At 43.1% G+C, this 20,485-nt stretch overlaps 1 protein-coding gene across 2 annotated transcripts; it reads right to left on the reverse strand.

The window, feature by feature from the left end:
- Positions 1 to 709: 709 nt before the first annotated feature.
- On the reverse strand, positions 710 to 20,447 carry Nol11 (nucleolar protein 11). 2 transcript variants are annotated; one of them, XM_059272011.1, is made up of 18 exons: positions 20,256 to 20,447; positions 18,176 to 18,289; positions 18,007 to 18,063; positions 17,196 to 17,344; positions 15,374 to 15,431; positions 14,431 to 14,575; positions 13,396 to 13,584; positions 12,549 to 12,625; positions 10,647 to 10,770; positions 10,261 to 10,346; positions 8,787 to 8,861; positions 7,771 to 7,952; positions 6,158 to 6,283; positions 5,773 to 5,964; positions 4,360 to 4,438; positions 3,754 to 3,846; positions 1,768 to 1,875; positions 710 to 1,353 (listed from the first exon to the last, which is right to left on the reverse strand). In XM_059272011.1, exons 1-18 carry the CDS (start codon positions 20,394 to 20,396, stop codon positions 1,237 to 1,239), a joined length of 2,112 nt encoding a protein of 703 aa, XP_059127994.1. In that variant the 5' UTR covers positions 20,397 to 20,447; the 3' UTR covers positions 710 to 1,236. The 2 variants fall into 2 exon arrangements, with proteins under 2 accessions (XP_059127994.1, XP_059127992.1); XM_059272009.1 differs by having other exon boundaries at positions 5,773 to 6,024.
- Positions 20,448 to 20,485: the final 38 nt, after the last annotated feature.

A 20,485-nucleotide genomic window follows, 5' to 3' on the forward strand; every position in this document is an offset into this window, starting at 1 on the left:
TGTTCCCGAGTGCTGGGATTATGGACTGTGTGATGGAGGTGGTGTGTAGTCTTGGTGCTTGTGTGGAGGACCCAGTAGGCTGGCTCTCTCCTCCCACTCTACACAGACTCCAGGGACTGAATTCCAGTCAAGACGTTTGCAAAGCTTGCACACATCTTTACCCACTGAACTGGCCTCAGTAAACTGGTTTTTTTTTTTTTTTTTTTTTTTTTTTAAGGAAAGACAATTTCATTATTTAGGAATAAGATTGTATAATTTGGGACTGGAGAGATGGCTCAGGAGTTAAGAGCACTGGCTGCTCTTCTAGAGGTCCTGAGTTCAAATCCCAGCACCCACATGGTGGCTCACAACCATCTGTAATGACGTCTGGTGCCCTCATCTGGCCTGCAGGGATACATGCAGGCAGAACACTACATACAAAATAAATAAATCTTTAAAAAAAAGATTGTATAATTTAAACCATTTTTACCATTATCCTTGTCACACAGCTCATCTGAGACACCACACTGAAAGAGGGACTTTCTCAACCCTGAGCAGGAAGGAGGGGTGGCGGTAGGTGCAGGGTGGAGAAATGGCAGGAGGCAGCAGGCACCATGCTGGCTGCGAGGCCTGAGTGCTCCACGTGAGTGCTCCACGTGGCCCTGTCCCCACGGCCACAGAGATAGATGAGCTAGAATGGATTCTGACTAAGAAATACACTCCCCCTGGGTTGACTCTTGAGATGGTTTGTTTCTTTTATTAAAAGAAAAACTGTTTTCAAAATGTATGATAAGAAATTAGACTTTTATCAATACACAAATAAGTTTACTTAAAATCAGCTCAATCCCATATTTAAAAAAACTTCCATAACCTCCTTCCAGGGATGTCTGGAACCCAGAGCCCGTTTGCGTGAACCCTGCAGCACACGGAGGAGCAGTGATGTGATGGTCCAGGTACTCTCTTCAGACACCGAGTGATGGATGCAAACAAAACTTTCTTCCCTGGATGAACAGGTGGATTCATACAAAGAATTCCATCAAGCTGGGCGTGGTGGCCACGCCTTTAATCCCAGCACTCTGGGAAGTAGAGGCAGGCGGATCTCTGTGAGTTTGAGGCCAGCCTGGTTTACATATTCAGTTCCAGGACAAGGCTACATAGTGAGACACTGTCTCAAAAAAACAAAACCAAATAAAAAAATAAAAAAAGAGAAAGAGAGCAAGAACTCCATAAAAAGTCCATGAAGGAAAACTCCGGCTTTCAGAAGAGTTCCAGCACTTCAATGGAGTACAGTCCTCTACTGCTCTTGTCCTGATTCAACTTCTGTAACTCCCGAAAACTTACTTCAATCTTGTTGAGCTCGGAATAGACAGAAATCTGAGGAAGAAAAGACCCAGAGTAACTTTACTGTAACTCCACATGCAACACACCTTCCATCACTAATAATGGCTTTTCCAGGAACATTTTTGTTTTTTGGACGAGAATGCATCAATGGCCTTAACTATGTATTGTTCCCTCTACCATGAGCTGATTCCATCTCTTCATAACCAAAATTTAAGGATAAGATGTATGGATTATACTTATGTTCAATTAGTTTTTTTTTAAACAACCAAGGTATTTCTTGAGACAAGCCACTACCCCTTGGATCTGTGGGGTGGAAGAGGAGAACAACTCTCTAAAGCAGTGTGCTCTGCCGGACACATTCATGCTTTGACGTACATGCACCCAACCAAACATATCACACAACCCAGAATAAAATAATTAACCTAAAAGAATTAAATAGCCACAAACCTGAGATTTCACAAATTTGTAAAGATTAAGAATGAGTCTTTTTGCTTCTGGAATCATTAAGACAACAGTAAAATTAGCATCTAGAAGTAGGCATATCCAATCCATAATCTGGAGATAAATACAAAAGGTTAATCCATTAATTCAAGCCCATTATGGTCTCAAACAGAAGAAAAACAAATTTTTTTTTTTTTTTTTTTGGTTTTTTGAGACACGGTTTCTCTGTGTAGCCTTGGCTGTCCTGGAACTCACTCTCTAGACCAGTCTGTCTTTGAACTCAAGAGATCTGACTGCCTCTGCCTCCCAAGTGCTGGGATTAAAGGAGTATGCCACCATTGTCTTGTGAGTCCAGTGAATCTTAGAGTGTAAAAATTAAAATTTGTCTAGAAAAATTATACTGACATGATGAGGAGGGCACATGAGGCACCACCCTCCCTGCGGGACTGAACTTCTGGCAATTCTGAGTTATTGGTGAGGGTGTCTATTTATCTAGTGGTACAGCCACTGGAAAGTAGCTCCTGATCTAGCAGACACCCTCCACCCATGATTATGAAGGAGCCCTCATCAGACTCAGTGGGTCACACGCACACAGACATGAAGTCATATGAAGGGCATGTCTCAGGAATAAAGGGCTTCATAAGAAGAGGGGGAGAGAGGTAACTGAAGTCACTGCATTCATAACACATGAAACTGTCAAATAATAATAAGAAAACAACACTAACACAGTAACAAGACAAATTATAAATTAACTCAATACACAAAGATCTGTTTATAAACACCTCTCCTCCAAACAGGAAATACATCAGAAAGATGATGGATAAGGAATAAAGCAAGAAAAACTATTGCACCCTCTATTGTCAAAGGCTATCCATGGCAACACTGTTCCTACCTGATTAGCAAGACTGAGAAGTTTGACAGTAACAGCAGGTGTGGGCAGAGCGTGGGAACTAAGTCCCCGACTTCAGGGGCAGCCCCTGTCACAACTCTTTGGAAAGGTAATCTGGCACTCTGAAAACTGAAAACACATGCCCCTTTCCCTCAGTGTCCTCTTGTGGGAATAAACCCACAAAGATATCCACGTGAAGATTAGCACTTAAAGACTATTTATGTTGCAAAACTTGGAAGCAACGTATCAGGAGGGGATGAGAAAAGATGGATGTACCAGGCCAGAACATGTCTGCAACATGGTACTGAGACAAAGAATCAACTTGGAGAATGTCAACACACTAAAGGTCTTGTGTCAGAAAGACAAAAATCAAAGACAGGTAAAAGACACAAAAGAAATTTTTCTGAGTTTTTTTTTTTTTGGTTTTTCGAGACAGGGTTTCTCTGTGTAGCTTTGCACCTTTCCTGGAACTCACTTGGTAGCCCAGGCTGGCCTCGAACTCACAGAGATCCGCCTGGCTCTGCCTCCCGAGTGCTGGGATTAAAGGCGTGTGCCACCACCGCCCGGCTTTGTTTGTTATTTTTTTAAGACACAGTTTCTCTGTGTAGCCCTGGCTGTGCTGGAACTCACTCTGTAGAGCAGACTGGCCTCGAACTCAGAGAGCTGCCTGCCTCTCTGCCTCCCGAGTGTTGGGATATAGGTGTGTGCACCATGCCTGGCTCCACAAGAGAAACTTTTAATGTTGGTTATCTCTAAGAGGGGCTGGAGGAGGAGAGGTGCAAAGTTTACCTTTTTTCCTCCTTGTTACTTTTGAGTATTAGGATTAAAGGCACGTGCCACCACACCTGGTCTCAACATTTACTTCGGAAACCTTTTCGGTGCTGTAGAAACTTTCCCCTACAAAGATGATTTGGGATTCTGTAATCTGGAATTATGAATCTAGAAATCCATCTATTGAACAGAGAAGCCCTCTCCAATCCAGCAACGTGCACGAGGGAGGAGGCGGGGTCTGCCCATCTTGATCGACAGAGACAAATCAGTAATGGCACTACAAGGCTGACCCTGCACGCAAGGTTTCTGTACATTGGCAGAAGCAGTCTCACCTGGCTCAGAGTCGGAGGGCTTACTCCAGGAAGAGTCATGGCAGCATTGCCACTGCACTTCAGATAGAGGAAATACAGATACTGGAGAAACAGCTGCGGGAGGGAAAACAGGAGCACAGCTTACCACCCGGGAGAAAAACGTTCTCTACAGAGAAGCCCAACAGATAGTAGAAACAAATTTACCCCACTGCTCAATTAAATGCTACATCAAACAAATGTGACAAGGATCTGAAGACAGACAGAATGAGTAAAACGGAGTCTCTGTCACCACTAAGCGGCTCTCTAGTTAGGCCAGGAATGAGCTCAGGTCAGAAAACAACAGGTGAGAAAAGAGAATTTTTCTCTTTTCTTTTTTCAGTTCTTTTAAGTGTCTCTTCAGTGACAATCTAAGATGGTTTAACCTGGTTTCCAGCATGGCAAAAGGAACATACCAAGGTCTCTCACCCCAAATCACCCTGGTTTTCTGAGCAATTTTCACCATGTGTGGGCTTCTCTCTTACACATATGGAAGTGTCCCACAGTGTTAGAACAGCCGACCAGTTGCTCAGAATTACACAGGACAACTCAGACCAGAAATCAAATGCACAGGGTGTGCAGAACACTTACCGTGATGTGCTTCGCAGGGATGTCCTTCAGGTGCGGCAGAAGGAAGGTCTCACTATATGCTGAATGGAGAACTGCATTTCTACTCGGGACTAAAGGAAAATCTTCAATAAAGGAAAGGCTGCACTACTGTGAACACAAGTCGAGCTCCCTTCCGGGTTTACAGCAGGTCTAACCACCAACACTCTGTCACCAGAGATCGGGGACACCAGTCATTTGTAAACTTTTTTTTTTTTTTTTTTTTTTGGTTTTTCGAGACAGGGTTTCTCTGTGTAGCTTTGTGCCTTTCCTGGAACTCACTTGGTAGCCCAGGCTAGCCTTGAACTCACAGAGATCCGCCTGGCTCTGCCTCCCGAGTGCTGGGATTAAAGGCATGCGCCGCCGCCACCACTGCCCGGCTCATATTTTTTTAAAGAACTGATGGAGCTCGTACACTACTATAGCTTCTGCTGCTCCTTTCCTTCATTTTTTGGGGGGCAGGGTGTATAGTCTCAACACAAGTTTTCTTTGTGTAACAATCCTGGCTGTCCTGGAACTCCTATGTAGCCCAGGCTAGCCTCAAACGCACAGAAATCCGAATGTCTCTGCTTCCCGAATGCTGAGATCAAAGGCATGCACCATCACTGCCTGGCACCTTTTTTTTTTTTTTTTTTTTTGTGGATATAGAATCTTACTCTAGCCCAAGCTGGCTTTGAACTCTCAGCAATCCTGCTTCGGTTTCCCAAGTGTTGGGATTACAGGTGTGAGGTCTAGTATAGCTCCTTTTTTTTTAAATGACATTTTTATGTACAGGTGTTCTGCCTGCATGTGTGTCGGTATGAAGGTTGCTGGATCCCCTGAGGTGCTATGTGGATGCTGGGAATTGAACCCGGGTCCTCTGGAAGAGTAGCCAATGCTCTTAACCACCGAGCCATCTCTAGCTCCTAGTATTATAGCTTCTTAACTATGAAAACAGAGGAAAAAGAAGAAAAAAGAAAAGAAAGCGAACAGGCCAAGAAAGACATGGTGGCACACATCTGCAATCTTGGCACTCTAGAGACAGGAGGATGCCAAGGCTACATGAGCCACACCTCAAAACAAAATTAAATGAAACCAAATGACAAAAGAACCCCCAAAGAAAACAGGTATCAATGGCTAGGGAAGGTAGCTCTGAGGTAGAGTTTTTGACAAGTATTCATAAGACCATGGGAGTAATCCACCCCAACACACATGCGGGGGTAAGGGCGAGAAAAATGGGGGCGGGGGAGAGAGAGAGAGAATAGTTTTAATAAATTAGATGAAAGCAGTATCTAATATAATCCATTTCAAGCAGACACTGAAAAAACTGGGGGAAAAAATTGAATCATGCCTCAGTTACTGCTTGCATATAACTATATCCCTAAGGACACAGTGCAACGGAACCATCTGGAAGGATACAGCAGAGCCGCTCGCTTTGGTGCCACAGGACACGAGGTCACAGGGAAAGAGACAGTCTCTTTGGCTTCATCTTCGGGCTTTTTATTTAACTGCTGATCATCTTTACTGCAGCTACTGTCTTCGGGACTGAAGCCATTTTGAACAATCTCAGCTGGCTCTTCCATTTCCTTTTTCTCATCGTGTATGGTATCACTATAATCAAAAACTGACTCCATATTGATATTAATGTCCCGAAGACAGTCATCACCAATGCTACGATGTTAATTGAAAGCAAGAGGTTAATTCTTCTCACCATTTCAACCCCTGAAAGTTCATTTTCTAAGCATTCAAATAAGTCACAGATTTAAATGATGTCAAGGGAATGAGAGCACAGGTCCTAACTCACCTCAAGAAAAGTTTTAAGCAAGCACAGGTGGTCGACTCAGGAATGTCAGGGAACTGCTGCAGACACAGCTGTAACATCTGCACATCTGTGTGTTCTAAGGCAATCTCCATCAAGCCAGGGCACAAGCTGAGACCAAAAATAAGACAATTACTATGATTTTAAAAAATATCATTAATAAAAAAATTAAAACAAGAGTTCTAGGACAGCCAGGGGCTACATAGAGAAACCCTGTCTTGAAAACCAAAACCAACCAACAACCAACCAAAACACACACACACACACACACACACACACACACACACACACACCCCTAAACAACAAAAATGATTTTATGAGTGGTTTGCCTACATGTAAGTCTGTGTACCACCTGTGTGGCTGTTGTCTATGAAAGTCAGAAGAGGGCATTGGATCCATGGTACTGGAGTTATAGATGGCTGAGCCACCAAGTGGGTGCTGGGAAAATAAACCCAGGTCCTTTTCAAGAGGCTGGCCTCAAACCATGACCTCCCTATCTTGACACACCAGTGTCACACTTACAGGCATGCACTATCACCACTGTCCTAGTTTTTCCAGCTGCTATGGTAACAACCTATGTGGTTCACAGGCTGCTGGAAATTTTTGAGGCTACAATGTGGAAGTCTGGTATTTGGGGTTCAAAAAGCAGTTAATGCTAAAAGGAAAGCTCAGGAGGCCATTTGGGTGGGACCCTAAAACCAGCAATGCTGAGAGAAATGCAGACAGTGAACAAGAGACTGGTCTAGTGCTCTGGGCCGATTGTGTGAATTCTGACGAAGAATTCGGCTTCACTGTCCATGTCCTGGGAATATACATGAAGCTGAACTGAGCAGTAACAGACTAGTTTGTTTCATAGAGGAAATTTCAAAAGCGCTCATTTAGTTTGCTACTGAGAAACAACCTGTAACTCTTAAAGAGATCAATACCCCTAACTAGGAACTTTTTGTGCTGCACTGGACAACAGGGAAGCTGTCACAAGGGCAAAACTCCACCCCTCAGAGGCTTCTATCTAGTGAATATATATATACAGGATCACTTAAAGGAAGTCTACTGCCTAGCAAACTGTTGCCCTAGAGCCAGCACAAAGAGGCTGATATAGCTGTGGTCCAAGCTACACCCTGCGCTTACAGCAGAAGTCAGCAGCAGCATTATGTAGTAATAGTTTTGAGGATCCACAAACCACCGTGTGAAGCTGTGGAAGTCAAGTCTATGTGGTGCGGCTGTTCCTATTTCATCATAGCAAAAGGAAACTAAGGGCAGCTAAGACGACCACCACACCCAGATGGCAACCTCTCCGGTTCTGTATGTGCATGTGGTGTGAATTCATGCATGCTCACTCACTCATGAGTGTCCATGTATGTGTATGCTTGTGTCTGTGGAGGCCCAGAGTAACGTGAGTGGCTTCTTCCATTGCCCTTCACCCTGTAACGGCTGCCATCCCCAGCATACTTTGATGTGGGTTTTGGGGGCCAAACTCCAGTCCTCACACTCTACCCACTGAACCACCTCCTCAGGAACCACTCTTACACAGAAAAATCACAAGTACAAAACACAAGGTCAAAAGAATGCTAAGTATGAAGTGTGAGACACACATATACCTGTAGGAAAGCACATGTGTTTGGATGAGCTGCATCAGACAGTTCCGGGGATAAAACGATGGTTCTGCTTTACATCTTCCCAGAAGTCCTGCTACTATATCTCCAATTATAGTATGAAAGTCAGGTGTTGACTTAGCCAAAAATTTACGTAGTTCTACTTCAATGTGTTTTTCTGAATCTCTCTGAAAGGGCAAAATTAAAGAATTTAGTCTGGTATATTAAGAAATGTCACTCTGAACTAAAAAAAAAAAACCTTCCCAGCATAACATTTTCTCAAAACAGGAACATCCATGCAACCCATTGAAGCAAGGTGACTTAAATTCCACAACACACACACACACACAATTGCAGAGGAGAAAAACTCCATGGGTTCATAACCCATATACTCTGAGACTGTATTACAAACATAGTATAAAGTCTAAGACGCCGGGCGGTGGTGGCGCACGCCTTTAATCCCAGCACTCGGGAGGCAGAGCCAGGTGGATCTCTGTGAGTTCGAGGCCAGCCTGGACTACCAAGTGAGTCCCAGGAAAGGCGCAAAGCTACATAGAGAAACCCTGTCTCGAAAAACCAAAAAAAAAAAAAAAAAAAGTCTAAGACACAGAATGGGGACAGCACCAGATCACTAATTTCATCAGATAATAGAGTCAAAGAAGGTAAAGTTTTGCACCAGCTCTGATGAAGGTAATACACAGTATAAATGTTTCCCATAGCTAACATTAAACATTAGAACATGTAGAATGGGTGCTGGAGAGATGGCTTAGCAGTTAAGAGCACTTGTTGCTCTTGTAGAGGACCTGGATTCAATTCTCACCAACTACATGGCAGCTTAACTGCCCAGGCACTCAGGTGGTATACATTCATATACATAAAATAGATCTATGAATTAGGTTCTTTCAATCCACCTTGGTATGGGTCCCAAGGATCAAACTTGGTCACCAGGCCTGTGAAATAAGTGCCTTTACCAATAAGCCATTTTACCAGCCTGATTTCCAGTTTTCTTTCTTTAAATTTACCTTAATTATTAATAAAAGTTGTTTGGATCCTGGAACTTCTGGCTGTAAACTTGTTTCAATTTTTTTTCTCCGTGGCTGTAAGTAAATAAATCTATTTTAGGCTTTCAAAATAATGCAAAAGACACATGAGACATTTAGAGTACTATAAAACAGATTAGCATACTTGGTATGATCATATAGTTAAAAATACATATATTAAGGGTTTATTACAAAAAATTTAGTTAGTTTTAATTTTTTGACACAAGTCTCTCCATGTAGTCCTGGGTGTCCTGAAACTCACTCTGTAGACCAGGCTGGCCTCAAAAATCAAAGAGATCTACCTGGCTGCCTCTGCCTCCTGAGTGCTGGGACCCAAACTTGGGTCCTCTTCAAGAGCTGCAAGCATTTTTAACTACTTTAACCCTAATCATGTATTTTTAAAAAACATGCTTTAATTATAAATAAAATGCTTTTATTACAACTTTGAAATGAAATGTATTAAGACTTTTTTTTTAACCAAGCCTGGCCTGGAACTCACTATATAGCCCAGACTATCCTCAAACTTCCAATCCTACCTCCTGGGCCTCCTAAGCGCTGAAATTAGAGGCATGAGCCACCACATCCAGCTTTGGTTTTAGTTTAGTTTTATTTATTTATTTATTTTTAACACTTAAAACCTCTATACTCAGGAGGATATTACTGCTAATCGCAAACTGGCCTATTTTCCTATCTGGGACTTAGTTTATTAACATACACATCCTTAAATATTAACACATACTGGAGCTGGAGAGATAGCTCAATATAACCATTGAGAACATTCATTGAACTTGCAGAGGACCTGAATTTGGTTCCCAGCACCCACATGGCAGTTCAAAACCACTTATAACTCCAGTTCTAGGGGATCTGACTCTCTCCTCATCCTCAGCTGGCTCCTGCATGTATATAGAGCACATATATACTTTGGCACATAAACATAAAATAAATACATATTTAAAAACAATCAGCTGGATAGTGGTGGTGCATGCTGTGGAGGTGCAGGCAGAGGCAGGTGGAGTTCAAGGCCAGCCTATTCTACAAAGTGAGTTCCAGGACAGCCAGGACTACACAGAGAAAACCTGTCTTGAAAAACAAAAACAACCCCCCACTGAAAACCAATTAACAGCTAGATTTACAAGTATCACTTTCGATAAAGACTTTAAGCCTACAATGTTGAAGCCCTGTTACTAAGAACAAGCTGTAAGAGGTACACAGATATGAATGTTTCCTGTTTTTTTTTTTTTCTCCCTGAGACAGGGTTTCTCTGTGTAGTTTTGGTGCCTGTCTGGATCTCGTTCTGTAGACCAGGCTGGCCTCAAACTCAGAGATCTATCTGCCTGGCTCTGCCTCCTGAGTGCTGTGATTAAAGGCGTGCATCACCGTCACCCGACTCTTTTCCTGTGTTTTTTTTTTTTTTATACATTCCCAATGACATTGATCATTCAGCTACTGAACTTACAGTTTTTGACTGCTCTGTACTGTAGGACCCAAGTTCATATCCTGAACACGTTTCCCAGTTTACAAAATGGGGCATGGGATGAGTGCCTATGGAAACACAAAACATAAATTACTGAACTATTCTGACCTAACATCATCAAATTAAAGAACAACAAAAGAAAACCACTTATGCACAATTTAAAAGAGGTTTCAGCCAGGTGGTGATGGTGCACGTTTTAATCCCAGCACTTAGGAGGTATTAGCAGGTGGATCTCTGAGTTTGAGGACTGGCTGGCCTACAGAGTGAGTTCCAGGGTAGCCAGGGCTACACAGAGGAACCCTGTATAGATAAACCCAAAGGAAAGAAAAAGGAACCAGGAACTAATAAAAAAGCAGAGTGGTTCCAACCTGACTCTTGAGTGGGCTTGAGCTTTCCCAGAGCGCCTGCCAGAGATGACACTTCACACTTGTATGGAATCACAGTTAGACATTTTCCATGTAGCATAAATAATATTTCCCCATGATACCAGAGCTGGAAAAAAAGTTTAAAAAGTAAGCATATATTTTTTCTGAGATCTGACTCTACAAAAACTTGCAACTTATTTTATTAGCGCGTATTCACTGTCCAAATGATGGATTTCATTATATTTTCACCTACACTCAAAATCACTCACCCTTGACCCTAGTTTACTATCCCACCCTCTCCTGATGCCCAGTCTCTTCTTTCCATCCTCCCTGCTCCACTCTTTTAAGTCTAGACTCAGCAATGAGAAAAAATTAGGATTTTTAAAACTTTCCATATACTTTTCCTATAAATGACATTCCATTCTTCTTTATGAACCAAGTTCCATAATGTAATACACAGCATACTGTCTTCATCCACTCAGCCACTGATGGACACACAGGCTGACTTGTTGTTTGTTTTTTTTTTTTTTGGTTTTTTGAGACAGGGTTTCTCTGTGTAGCTTTGCGCCTTTCCTGGAACTCACTTGGTAGCCTAGGCTGGCCTCGAACTCACAGAGATCTGCCTGGCTCTGCCTCCCGAGTGCTGGGATTAAAGGCGTGCACCACCTCTGCTGGCTAGGCTGATTTTTTAACTCAAGCTTATCATGTAACAGTAAGATTGCACAAGCTATCTTAGAACAACAAAAACAACCCCCCCCCCCATTTATTTATTTATTTTCCCCAAGACAAGGTTTCTCTGTGTAGTCCTGGCTGTTCTAGAACTCAAAATGAAGACGAGGCTGGCCTCAAACTCAGAGAGATCTATCTGTCTCTGTCTCCTAAGTGTTGGGATTAAAAGTCCACCACATTGTCCTACAAAATTTTAATTCTTTACCTAGTTCCATGGTAACATTTACTATTTAAAGACTAATTTATTAGGAATAGTAGGTATTACGTAAAAAAAAAAAAAAAAAAAAAAAAAAGCTAAAAACAAACTCACTGTTCTCCTCTGACCTAAAAGTAGCTATAATTCAGTGCTTTGAAACTCCTAATTAGTGGTGGCACATCCTTTTAATCCCAGCACTTGGGAGGCAGAGGCAGGGGATCTCTGAGTTCGAGGACCTCCTGGTCTACAGAGAGAGTTCTAGGACAGCCAGGGCTATACAGAGAAAACCTGTCTTGAAAAATAAAAACCAAAAACCAACAACAGAAAGAGAAATGTTATTTATTTACTGTCCAGAGACAGTTTAGGTCAGCCTGGTCTACAGAGCAAGTTCCAGCACAGCCAGGACTACACAGAGAAACCTTGTCTCAAAAAAGCCAAAAAAAACCAACCAAACAAAAAACCAAAACAACAACAACAACAAAACTGTAAAACAAATGAAAGTTGTAAGTACATAGAAACAAAACGCCAACCAAATGTAATCTCTTAAGTAAAAAAATAAATTGTAAGCCAGGTGATGGCAGTGCACACCTTTAATTCCAGCACTTGGGAGGCAAAGGCAGGCAGATCTCTCTGAGTTGGAGGCTAGCCTGGTCTACAAAGTGAGTTCTAGGATGGCCAGAGAAACCCTGTCTTGAAAAACCAAAAAGTAATTCTAGTTTTCTTTAGAAGATCTTAATAGAAATCCAAGTAACTACCAGCACGATGGTACACATCTGTAATTCCACTACTCAGGAAGCTAAGGCAGGAGGACTGCAACTTTGAGGCCACCCTGGGCTACACAGTAACACCTTATCAAAAGCAAAAACCCAAACTTGAATCTGAACATGACAACGAAAACGAACCAACCCACCAACCCACCAACCCACCAACCAAAAAAAAAAAAAAAAAAAAAAAACAAAAAAAACCAAAAACAAACTTACTTGCCCACTGGTTCCTTGCGGCAGCTCTTTTGATGTCTGTAATGTTTGAAACTTTATGTTCCATATGGAGAGACATTCTACAATGTAAGTTACAAAAGTTCAGAAACAGACCTAAGTAGAAACACAAGATATCCTGGCGTGTAGGATGGAGGCAGAGGTAAATACACAAGTTTGCTTTATGTTTAAAAATGAGTGACTGCCACAGGAATTCAAACAAATGAGGCACAGGGTAGGTAGGAAGTAGAGTGGAAAAGCCCTAGGGAAGGTCAAAATAGAAAGAAACACCTAGGACCAGATGACCTCACCACTGAATTCTACCAATTATAAATCAGCATGAAACTCTCTTAGAATAGAGAAGAAATATGTCCCCACCCTCCACTAAGTCAGTATTACCCTGAGACTAAAGCCAAAGCCAAGACATGCATACAGGCACACACACAGGCACTAATAAATAAGCTTAGCAAAACTGCAGGAATAAGAGTAACACAGAACCAGTTGTATTTCTACAGCCTAGAAAGGAAAACTCTGAAAAGGAAACAACACTTATATTAGCATCTAAAAGAAGAATTTAACCAAGGAAGGAATGACTGAAGGTACAGTATAAACTACAAAATACTGCTAGCAGAAATTAAAGAGACATAAACAGATGGGAATTCATGAATTTAAAGATGGCACTGGGCATGGTGGCACACACCTGCAATCCCAGTGCTTGGGAAGCTGGGGTAGGAGGAGGATCCTGAGATCAAGGCCAGCCTGGGCTACATAGTGAGAGTCTGCTGAAAACAAAGAGAGATGATGGAGACTGAAGGCTAAAAGCTAAGTTTGATTCTTAGGTGATTTCAGTTACCCTTAGAAGTTGGAAGTGGAGGTCCCAGGACTGCTATGTGGTCTTGATCCAGGATGGTGATCGCAGTACCACTTTGAGCACCAGCAGACACAACTGCCTTGAGCATCAATGCTCTAACTAACCTCTGACTTTTTTCAGTGTCGCTTGAATATATTGGTATCAAGGTTTCATATATACACCCATCAGAGCCTGTTGGGAGCAAGAATTTATTGTTTAGAAATGATGAAAGGACAGCTTGTATCTGCTGTAGTTAAATGTTTTAGGTTGTTATAAGACTACAAATCCATAAATAATCCAATTAGAACTTTGAACAATCATATCACTCCGTGCTTTCCCTAACCAATTTTTTTTTAATTGGTTTTTCGAGACAGGGTTTCTCTGTGTAGCTTTGCGCCTTTCCTGGAACTCACTTGGTAGCCCAGGCTGGCCTCGAACTCACAGAGATCCGCGTGGCTCTGCCTCCCGAGTGCTGGGATTAAAGGCGTGCGCCACCACCGCCCGGCTCCCCAATAAATTTTTATAAATGGAGTCAGTAAGGCAAAGGCACTTGGCACCAAACCTGATAAGTGAGTATGATCACTGCAGCCCACATGACCGAGGAGAAAACTAACTTCAAGTTGTTCTCTGACCTCAAAATGATAGCCAAAGGACATGCACACAAGAACACACACTAAATAATGGCAAAGAAATGTGTGTGAGTGTAGGGGAAACACACTGGAAGTGCAACTCAATGGGTAAAAGTGTTTGTCTACTATGCACAGGCCTCAGGTTCAATCCCGGCACCACATAAAACCAGGCATGGTTGTACACACCTCCATAATCCCAAAGTTCATCAGGAGGATCAGAAGGACCATCCTTAGCTACATGTGACCCTTTTTTTTTATAGGTATTGTATTATTTGTTGTTGTTTATGGTAAACGTCACAAAAAAGTCCTGTGAAATGGCTGAGGAAGAAACTGCAGGAAGCTTAGGTGTAGTGTCCACAACCCTCTAACAGCCTTCCATTCACCACCTCTGTTATTAAAGAAAACTTACTTAACCACACCAGGGAGATGAATTTCCCATCCACACGTGCAGTAAAATTTGGTTTAACAGATTTTTCTTCTTTTCCAAGTAAGAGTGTGTATTTGCTTAGGCTGTGTGATTTGCACAATCGTACATAAACAAAGTAATTCCCATGCTGCAAGAAAAAAGAATTATTTTGTAAATATCCCCAGTTTAACTAACTAGAGTTAAGTGTTAAAACTAGTAATTGCTTCGTTCTAATTACTTCAATAAATACCTAAAAGCTGCTTGCCCAGGCTGGGTGTGGTGGCACATACCTGTGATCCCAGCACTTGGGAGGCAAAGGCAAGAAAAATGCAATGTGTTCCAGGCTAGCCTGGTCTACAAAGTGAGTTCCAGGCGATTGAGGACCGCAGAGATGTTATGCTTGGTAAGCAAGAGCTGTGCCATTGAGGTACATCTCCAACCCTTGTCTTTTTTTTTTTTTTGGTTTTCCGAGACAGGGTTTCTCTGTATAGCTTTGCGCCTTTCCTGGAACTCACTTGGTAGCCCAGGCTGGCCTCGAACTCACAGAGATCCGCCTGGCTCTGCCTCCCGAGTGCTGGGATTAAAGGCGTGCGCCACCACCGCCCGGCTCCAACCCTTGTCTTTTGAGACAGTGTCTCACATGTAGCCCAAGCTGACCTCAAACTCTTCATCCTCCGGCCTCATTCTTCCCAGTGCTGGGATTACAGGCATGTACCACCACCACCCAGCTTCACATGGGGTTTTTATACCACAAAAATAAAATGAATTAATCTGCTAAAAAAAAATGTTGATTTAATTTAGGCATAGAAATAATTATAACTAGTGCTTTAGGGGTCACAAAAGAAATAACCTTCTAAAAGAGATAGTAAAATTGTATTTTAGTTTTAAAAATAACACAGGTGACTTTAAAATGTCAAAAAGACCAGAAATTGAAGATGCCACTTACTTTTTCAGTAATAAAAATTAAAACAGGTTGCTTAAATACCATGAAGAACTCTGACCACCTTTAAAAAAGATTAGAAAACACAAAATCAGTTGAGAACTGTTATTTATCAATTAGACTTAAATAACTATTACGTCGTTTTTGGAACCAGCACAACAGAGAAGCCCTGCTTCAGCAGCTACAATGCCATCTGTCAAACGCATCTCCGGAGACAGCGCAGGTTGTGAAACTTCCCAGACGATAACGAAAACTGTGAGGCTGCAGGAGAGAGGCGGCTGCAGTCCTCTCAGAACTACTTGGGGACTAGTGTTCTTAGGGTAACATTAGAGTCTTATCTGCCTTCTATAAGCAACCGAGAATGAGCCACGGGGAAGCTAAATGACCCAGGACTAGGGCAGCACTGCCAGCTTGGGGCAAAGTGGTGACTAGATCACAAAGGTCACCCACTCCTTGAATAGCTGCTCACACCTTAGAGGAATGCATGGGTTAGTCTAAGAACAAGCTACCCACCTGCTCGCTTACTCAGCACAAGTCTGCTGTTAGGAATTTAGTTTCTACCAGGTGGACCCGGAGAGGCCACACGTCAAATGAACAGGGAATATGATGAAGTGATGAGCATGGGAGGAATGGGAAGTCAAGCACTGTCCGACCACGTGAATGAGCCATTTACCCAGCATTATTCCAGAGCCCAGGAAAGCCTTAAAGCATCACCATGGCCTCTGAGTATCAAGGGATAGTTTTCTTCAGGGGAAGGGGCTGTGGCTTGCCAGCTGGGCAATATGACAGAAGCAAAGGGTTTGTCCTTTCGGTATATCCATTCCATCCACACAGCTGACTCTCCAGGTCTGAAAGCTGACCAGGATTATGGTTGTTTCCTCATACTCTACGATCTCACAGGCTCTTGGAGATTTTGCTTAATGTCTCCTAAATGTTGTCTTTGCCTTTTTAAAAAAATATTTATTTATTTATTGTGTGTACAGTATTCTGTCTGCATTTATGCTTACAGGCCAGAAGAGGGCACCGGATCGAATTATGGATGGTTGTGAGCCACCATGTGGTTGCTGGGAACTGAACTCAGGACCTCTGGAAGAGCAGACAGTGTTCTTGACTGCTGAGCCATCTCTCCAGCCCCTGTGTTTTTCTTTTTTCTTTTTTTTAAGATTTATTTATTATGTATACAGTGTTCTGACTGCATATCAGAAGAGGGTAAAGATGGGTGTGAGCCACCAGTGGGTGCTGGGAATTGAACTCAGGACCTCTGAAGAGCAGTCAGTGCTCTTAACCTCTGAGCCATCTCTCCAGCCCCGCTTTGTTTTTTTGTTTTTTTGTTTTTTTTTTTTGGTTTTTCGAGACAGGGTTTCTCTGTGTAGCTTTGCACCTTTCCTGGAACTCACTTGGTAGCCCAGGCTGGCCTCGAACTCACAGAGATCCGCGTGGCTCTGCCTCCCAAGTGCTGGGATTAAAGGCGTGCGCCACCACCGCCCGGCTTTGTTTTGTTTTTAAAGACAGGGTCTCACTATGTAGCCCCTGCTGGCCTAGAACCAGCCTAGCCTCAAACTCAGAGCTCTGACTGCCTCTGTCTCCCTAGTACTATAACCAGCAGTAAGTGGGACTTAATTAGGATAGTTTTGTCTTAGGGTTCCAGGGAGTAATGCTAGGCTCCAGACATACTAGGCAGGGCTATACCACTGAATATACCACTAAGTTATACCACAGCCTTTATGTTTCTAAGCAAAAACACCTTAAACACAGTAAAGAATGTAGTAAAGTAACGCAGAGTACACTTTCTACTGGTAAAAATCCATATACAAGTACTGGCACTTACCTGATCACTTCCTCATCAGGGATGACAGCTTCAGTGTTCTGCTGAGGCTCTGTAAGCAAGGCCTCTAGCCCACGAGCAGCCCCTCTCCGGAACAGCACCAGGGGTTCTGTCCTTTGTACGGAGTGGATCCTGTGGACCTCAGCTGACAGCTGGAAACAATGTGCCAAGTATTCAGGTGTCTAGTTATGTTATCTGGGCTGGCCTTGTACTCATGATTCTGCTTTAGCCTCCCAAGTGACATTACCAGCATGGGCCATCACCCACCCCTCACCTTCTTTTTTTTAACTGGGTTTTTTCGAGACAGGGTTTCTCTGTGTAGCTTTGGTGCCTGTCCTGGATCCTGCTCTGTAGACCAGGCTGGTATTAAAAGCGTGCACCATCACCACCTGGCCCACCCCTCACCTTCTTCTTTTTTTTTTTTTTTAAAAGATTTATTTATTTATTTTGTATACAGTGTCCTGCCTGCATGCCAGAAGAGGGCACTAGATCTCATTACAGATGGTTGTGAGTCACCACGTGGGTGATGGGAACTGAACTCCAGTCCTCTGCAAGAGCAGCCACTGATCTTAACTGCAGAGCCATTTCTCCAGCCCCATTAACGAACTATTTAAATCATCAGCTTTATGGGACAATAAATCCTGCATTTTCTAACTTGATAGTTGTTGTGACCTATAGGAAAACAGCTGGAAGGGAAAACTGACTACAACCATAGGCTCCTTTGCCCACAGGCAATAAATAAATAACAAGTGTGAGATTACGAGTTATTCCATTTCACCAACAATTAAATATGTCAGAAAATCCAAAGCCTTACTGTAGCTTTAAATACTTTATCCAGGTTTACGTCTTCATGATTCCATATTCTCAAAACCTGAAATCAAAATACACGTTAATTAGTACTTTATAGCCTATTTACATGCGATGGACAGTCAGTACACGCAACCTACTGCATGTTACACATATTAATATATCCTTAACTTTACCTTATGGTCATGTACCACAATGTATTCTCCAGTCTGAAAGTTGCACACAGCTGGACATGTTATAGTTTGACCTTGTTTCACCGACCAGCTGCCCAAGGGTTTCTGATCAGAAACCTGGCAAAAGAATACAAAATCCAAGACTTCAGCTTCAGACGTTAGAGATTTAACAAACAAGAAAAGAAGCCATCAAATGACAGCATTGAACATGATTTCTAATTTATGAAGTACCTAAATTAAAATAATGAAGACTGACAGAGAATGCTGGTTACCAGGGGCTGGGAGGAATAGTTATTATTATTGTTATTATTATTTTTTTTTGGTTTTATGAGACAGGGTTTCTCTGTGTAGTTTTAGTGCCTGTCCTGGATCTGGCTCTGTAGACCAGGCTGGCCTCACACTCACAGAGATCCGCCTGCCTCTGCCTCCTGAGTGCTGAGATTAAAGGTGTGCACCATCGCTGTCTGGCTAGTTATTATTTCTTATTTATTGGAGATGGTCTTTCTGTATCGTGTAGGCTGGCCCTAAATTCTAGATTCTCTTGCCTCATGTTCCAGAGTGGAGAGTGATTACTTATTTTCAATTACATTTATGTATTTATTTGTGTGTGTGCACACACATATAGGAGTACAGAGGCTAGAGAACTGCTTTCAGGATTCACTTCTTTTCCTTACGCCATGTAGATCTGGAGAGTTGAATTCAGGTCATTGGACTCGTGGCAAGTGCCTTTACCAGCTGAGCCATCTCATCCACCCTCGGAACCATCACTTAACGAGGACAGGTTTTCAGTTTTATAAGGTGAAGAGTTCTGGAGATGGATAGTGATGATGGCTGTAAACACACTGACCACTTCATTGTATGCACACTTAAAAATGGCCATGATGATAAATGGGATTTTTTAAAACACACACACACACACCACAATTAAAAATTCTAAGCTGGGCAGTGGTGGCGCATGCCTTTAATCCCAGCACTCGGGAGGCAGAGTCAGGTGGATCTCTGTGAGTTCGAGGGCAGCCTGGTCTACAGAGTGAGATCCAGGACAGGCACCAAAACAACACAGAGAAACCCTGTCTCAAAAAAACAAAACAAAACAATTCTAATTAGGTGTGGTGGCTTACACTTACACCCTGGGAAGGCTGAGGCAAAAGGATTGTAAATTCAAAGCCAGACCGGTCTCAAAAACAAAACAAACATCCCCAAAACTCTTAACTAAAAGTAAGCAAATTAATTCAAGACATTGTTTATAAACAATGATACACTTAAAAATGGGTTGATTACCTGTGGAACAGAGGCAAGGAAAATTAGGTTGGTGTAAGTGGGTCCAGTCCACCCAACTCCCATCGAACTACTGTATTCCTATGCAGAAACTGCCAAATCAGTGGACAGCCTAAAGACAACAGTTTGAGGGAAGTCTAAACAGTATAGAGGATTGTTGGCAGCCTGTCAGCAGATGAGTAACTGTTTAATGACACAAGAAACTGTTTAGAATGCCAGATAAAAACCTACTTTCTAGATGATGACTATAAGCAAGGTTGTAAGTGTGCTGAGCCAGGAATTAGGCTGCAAAGAGGGCGAGATTGCCACTTTCCAGCTCTCAAATCCGGGTTTCATAGTGTGAAAACGGAACTGCCCAATATTTCCAGGATACCAAGAAATCTCTGTCTCGTCACCCGCCCACCCCCCACCCCCCACCAATAACCAAGGAGCGGAGGATGAAGAGAATAACACACATTCTCAACTTGTCAGTGTCATCCTTTGACACTCAATCTCCACTCGACCCTTCGGCAAGCACGCCGCAGGGTGACAATTCTCTTTGGCAAGACTTTAGCAGATGAGAAGCGGGGACACAGGTTCCCAGCGGGTCCCACGTGCACCGAGACACTGTCGCCTGTCACTCGGAAATAGGCCAGTTCTCACAGGAAAACAGCTTCTGAACCTCAGTCGGCTTCCCACCGCGGCGCCCGCCGGGCTCTGCCAGGCCCGCTCCCGGCTTTCCTTCCCAAGCTGGGAGGAATTCGAGCCTCCCGCTCCCGGCTTCGGACAGAGGCGAACGACAGCCGGTCGCTCCCGCCACTCTCACCTTGTAGAGGACGACAGTCCTGCCGCTGTCCGTCACTAGGAACTGGTCTGCTTTGTCGCTCTGCTCTACGCCGAGGAATCCTTCAGGCCCGGCGCCCAAGACTCCAGTAGACAACGTGAATTCTTCTTCCAGGGCTGCCATTTTGGGCTGGCCCGCAGCCAGCGCATCCCTCCCAGCAGGCTTTGCGCTTCCTCTCGCGAGAGCAAAATGCGCAAAAGGGGTGGGTTTTC

The sequence above is a fragment of the Peromyscus eremicus genome, chromosome 8a (genome assembly GCF_949786415.1).
Source record: "Peromyscus eremicus chromosome 8a, PerEre_H2_v1, whole genome shotgun sequence".
Classification (NCBI taxonomy): Eukaryota; Metazoa; Chordata; class Mammalia; order Rodentia; family Cricetidae; genus Peromyscus; species Peromyscus eremicus.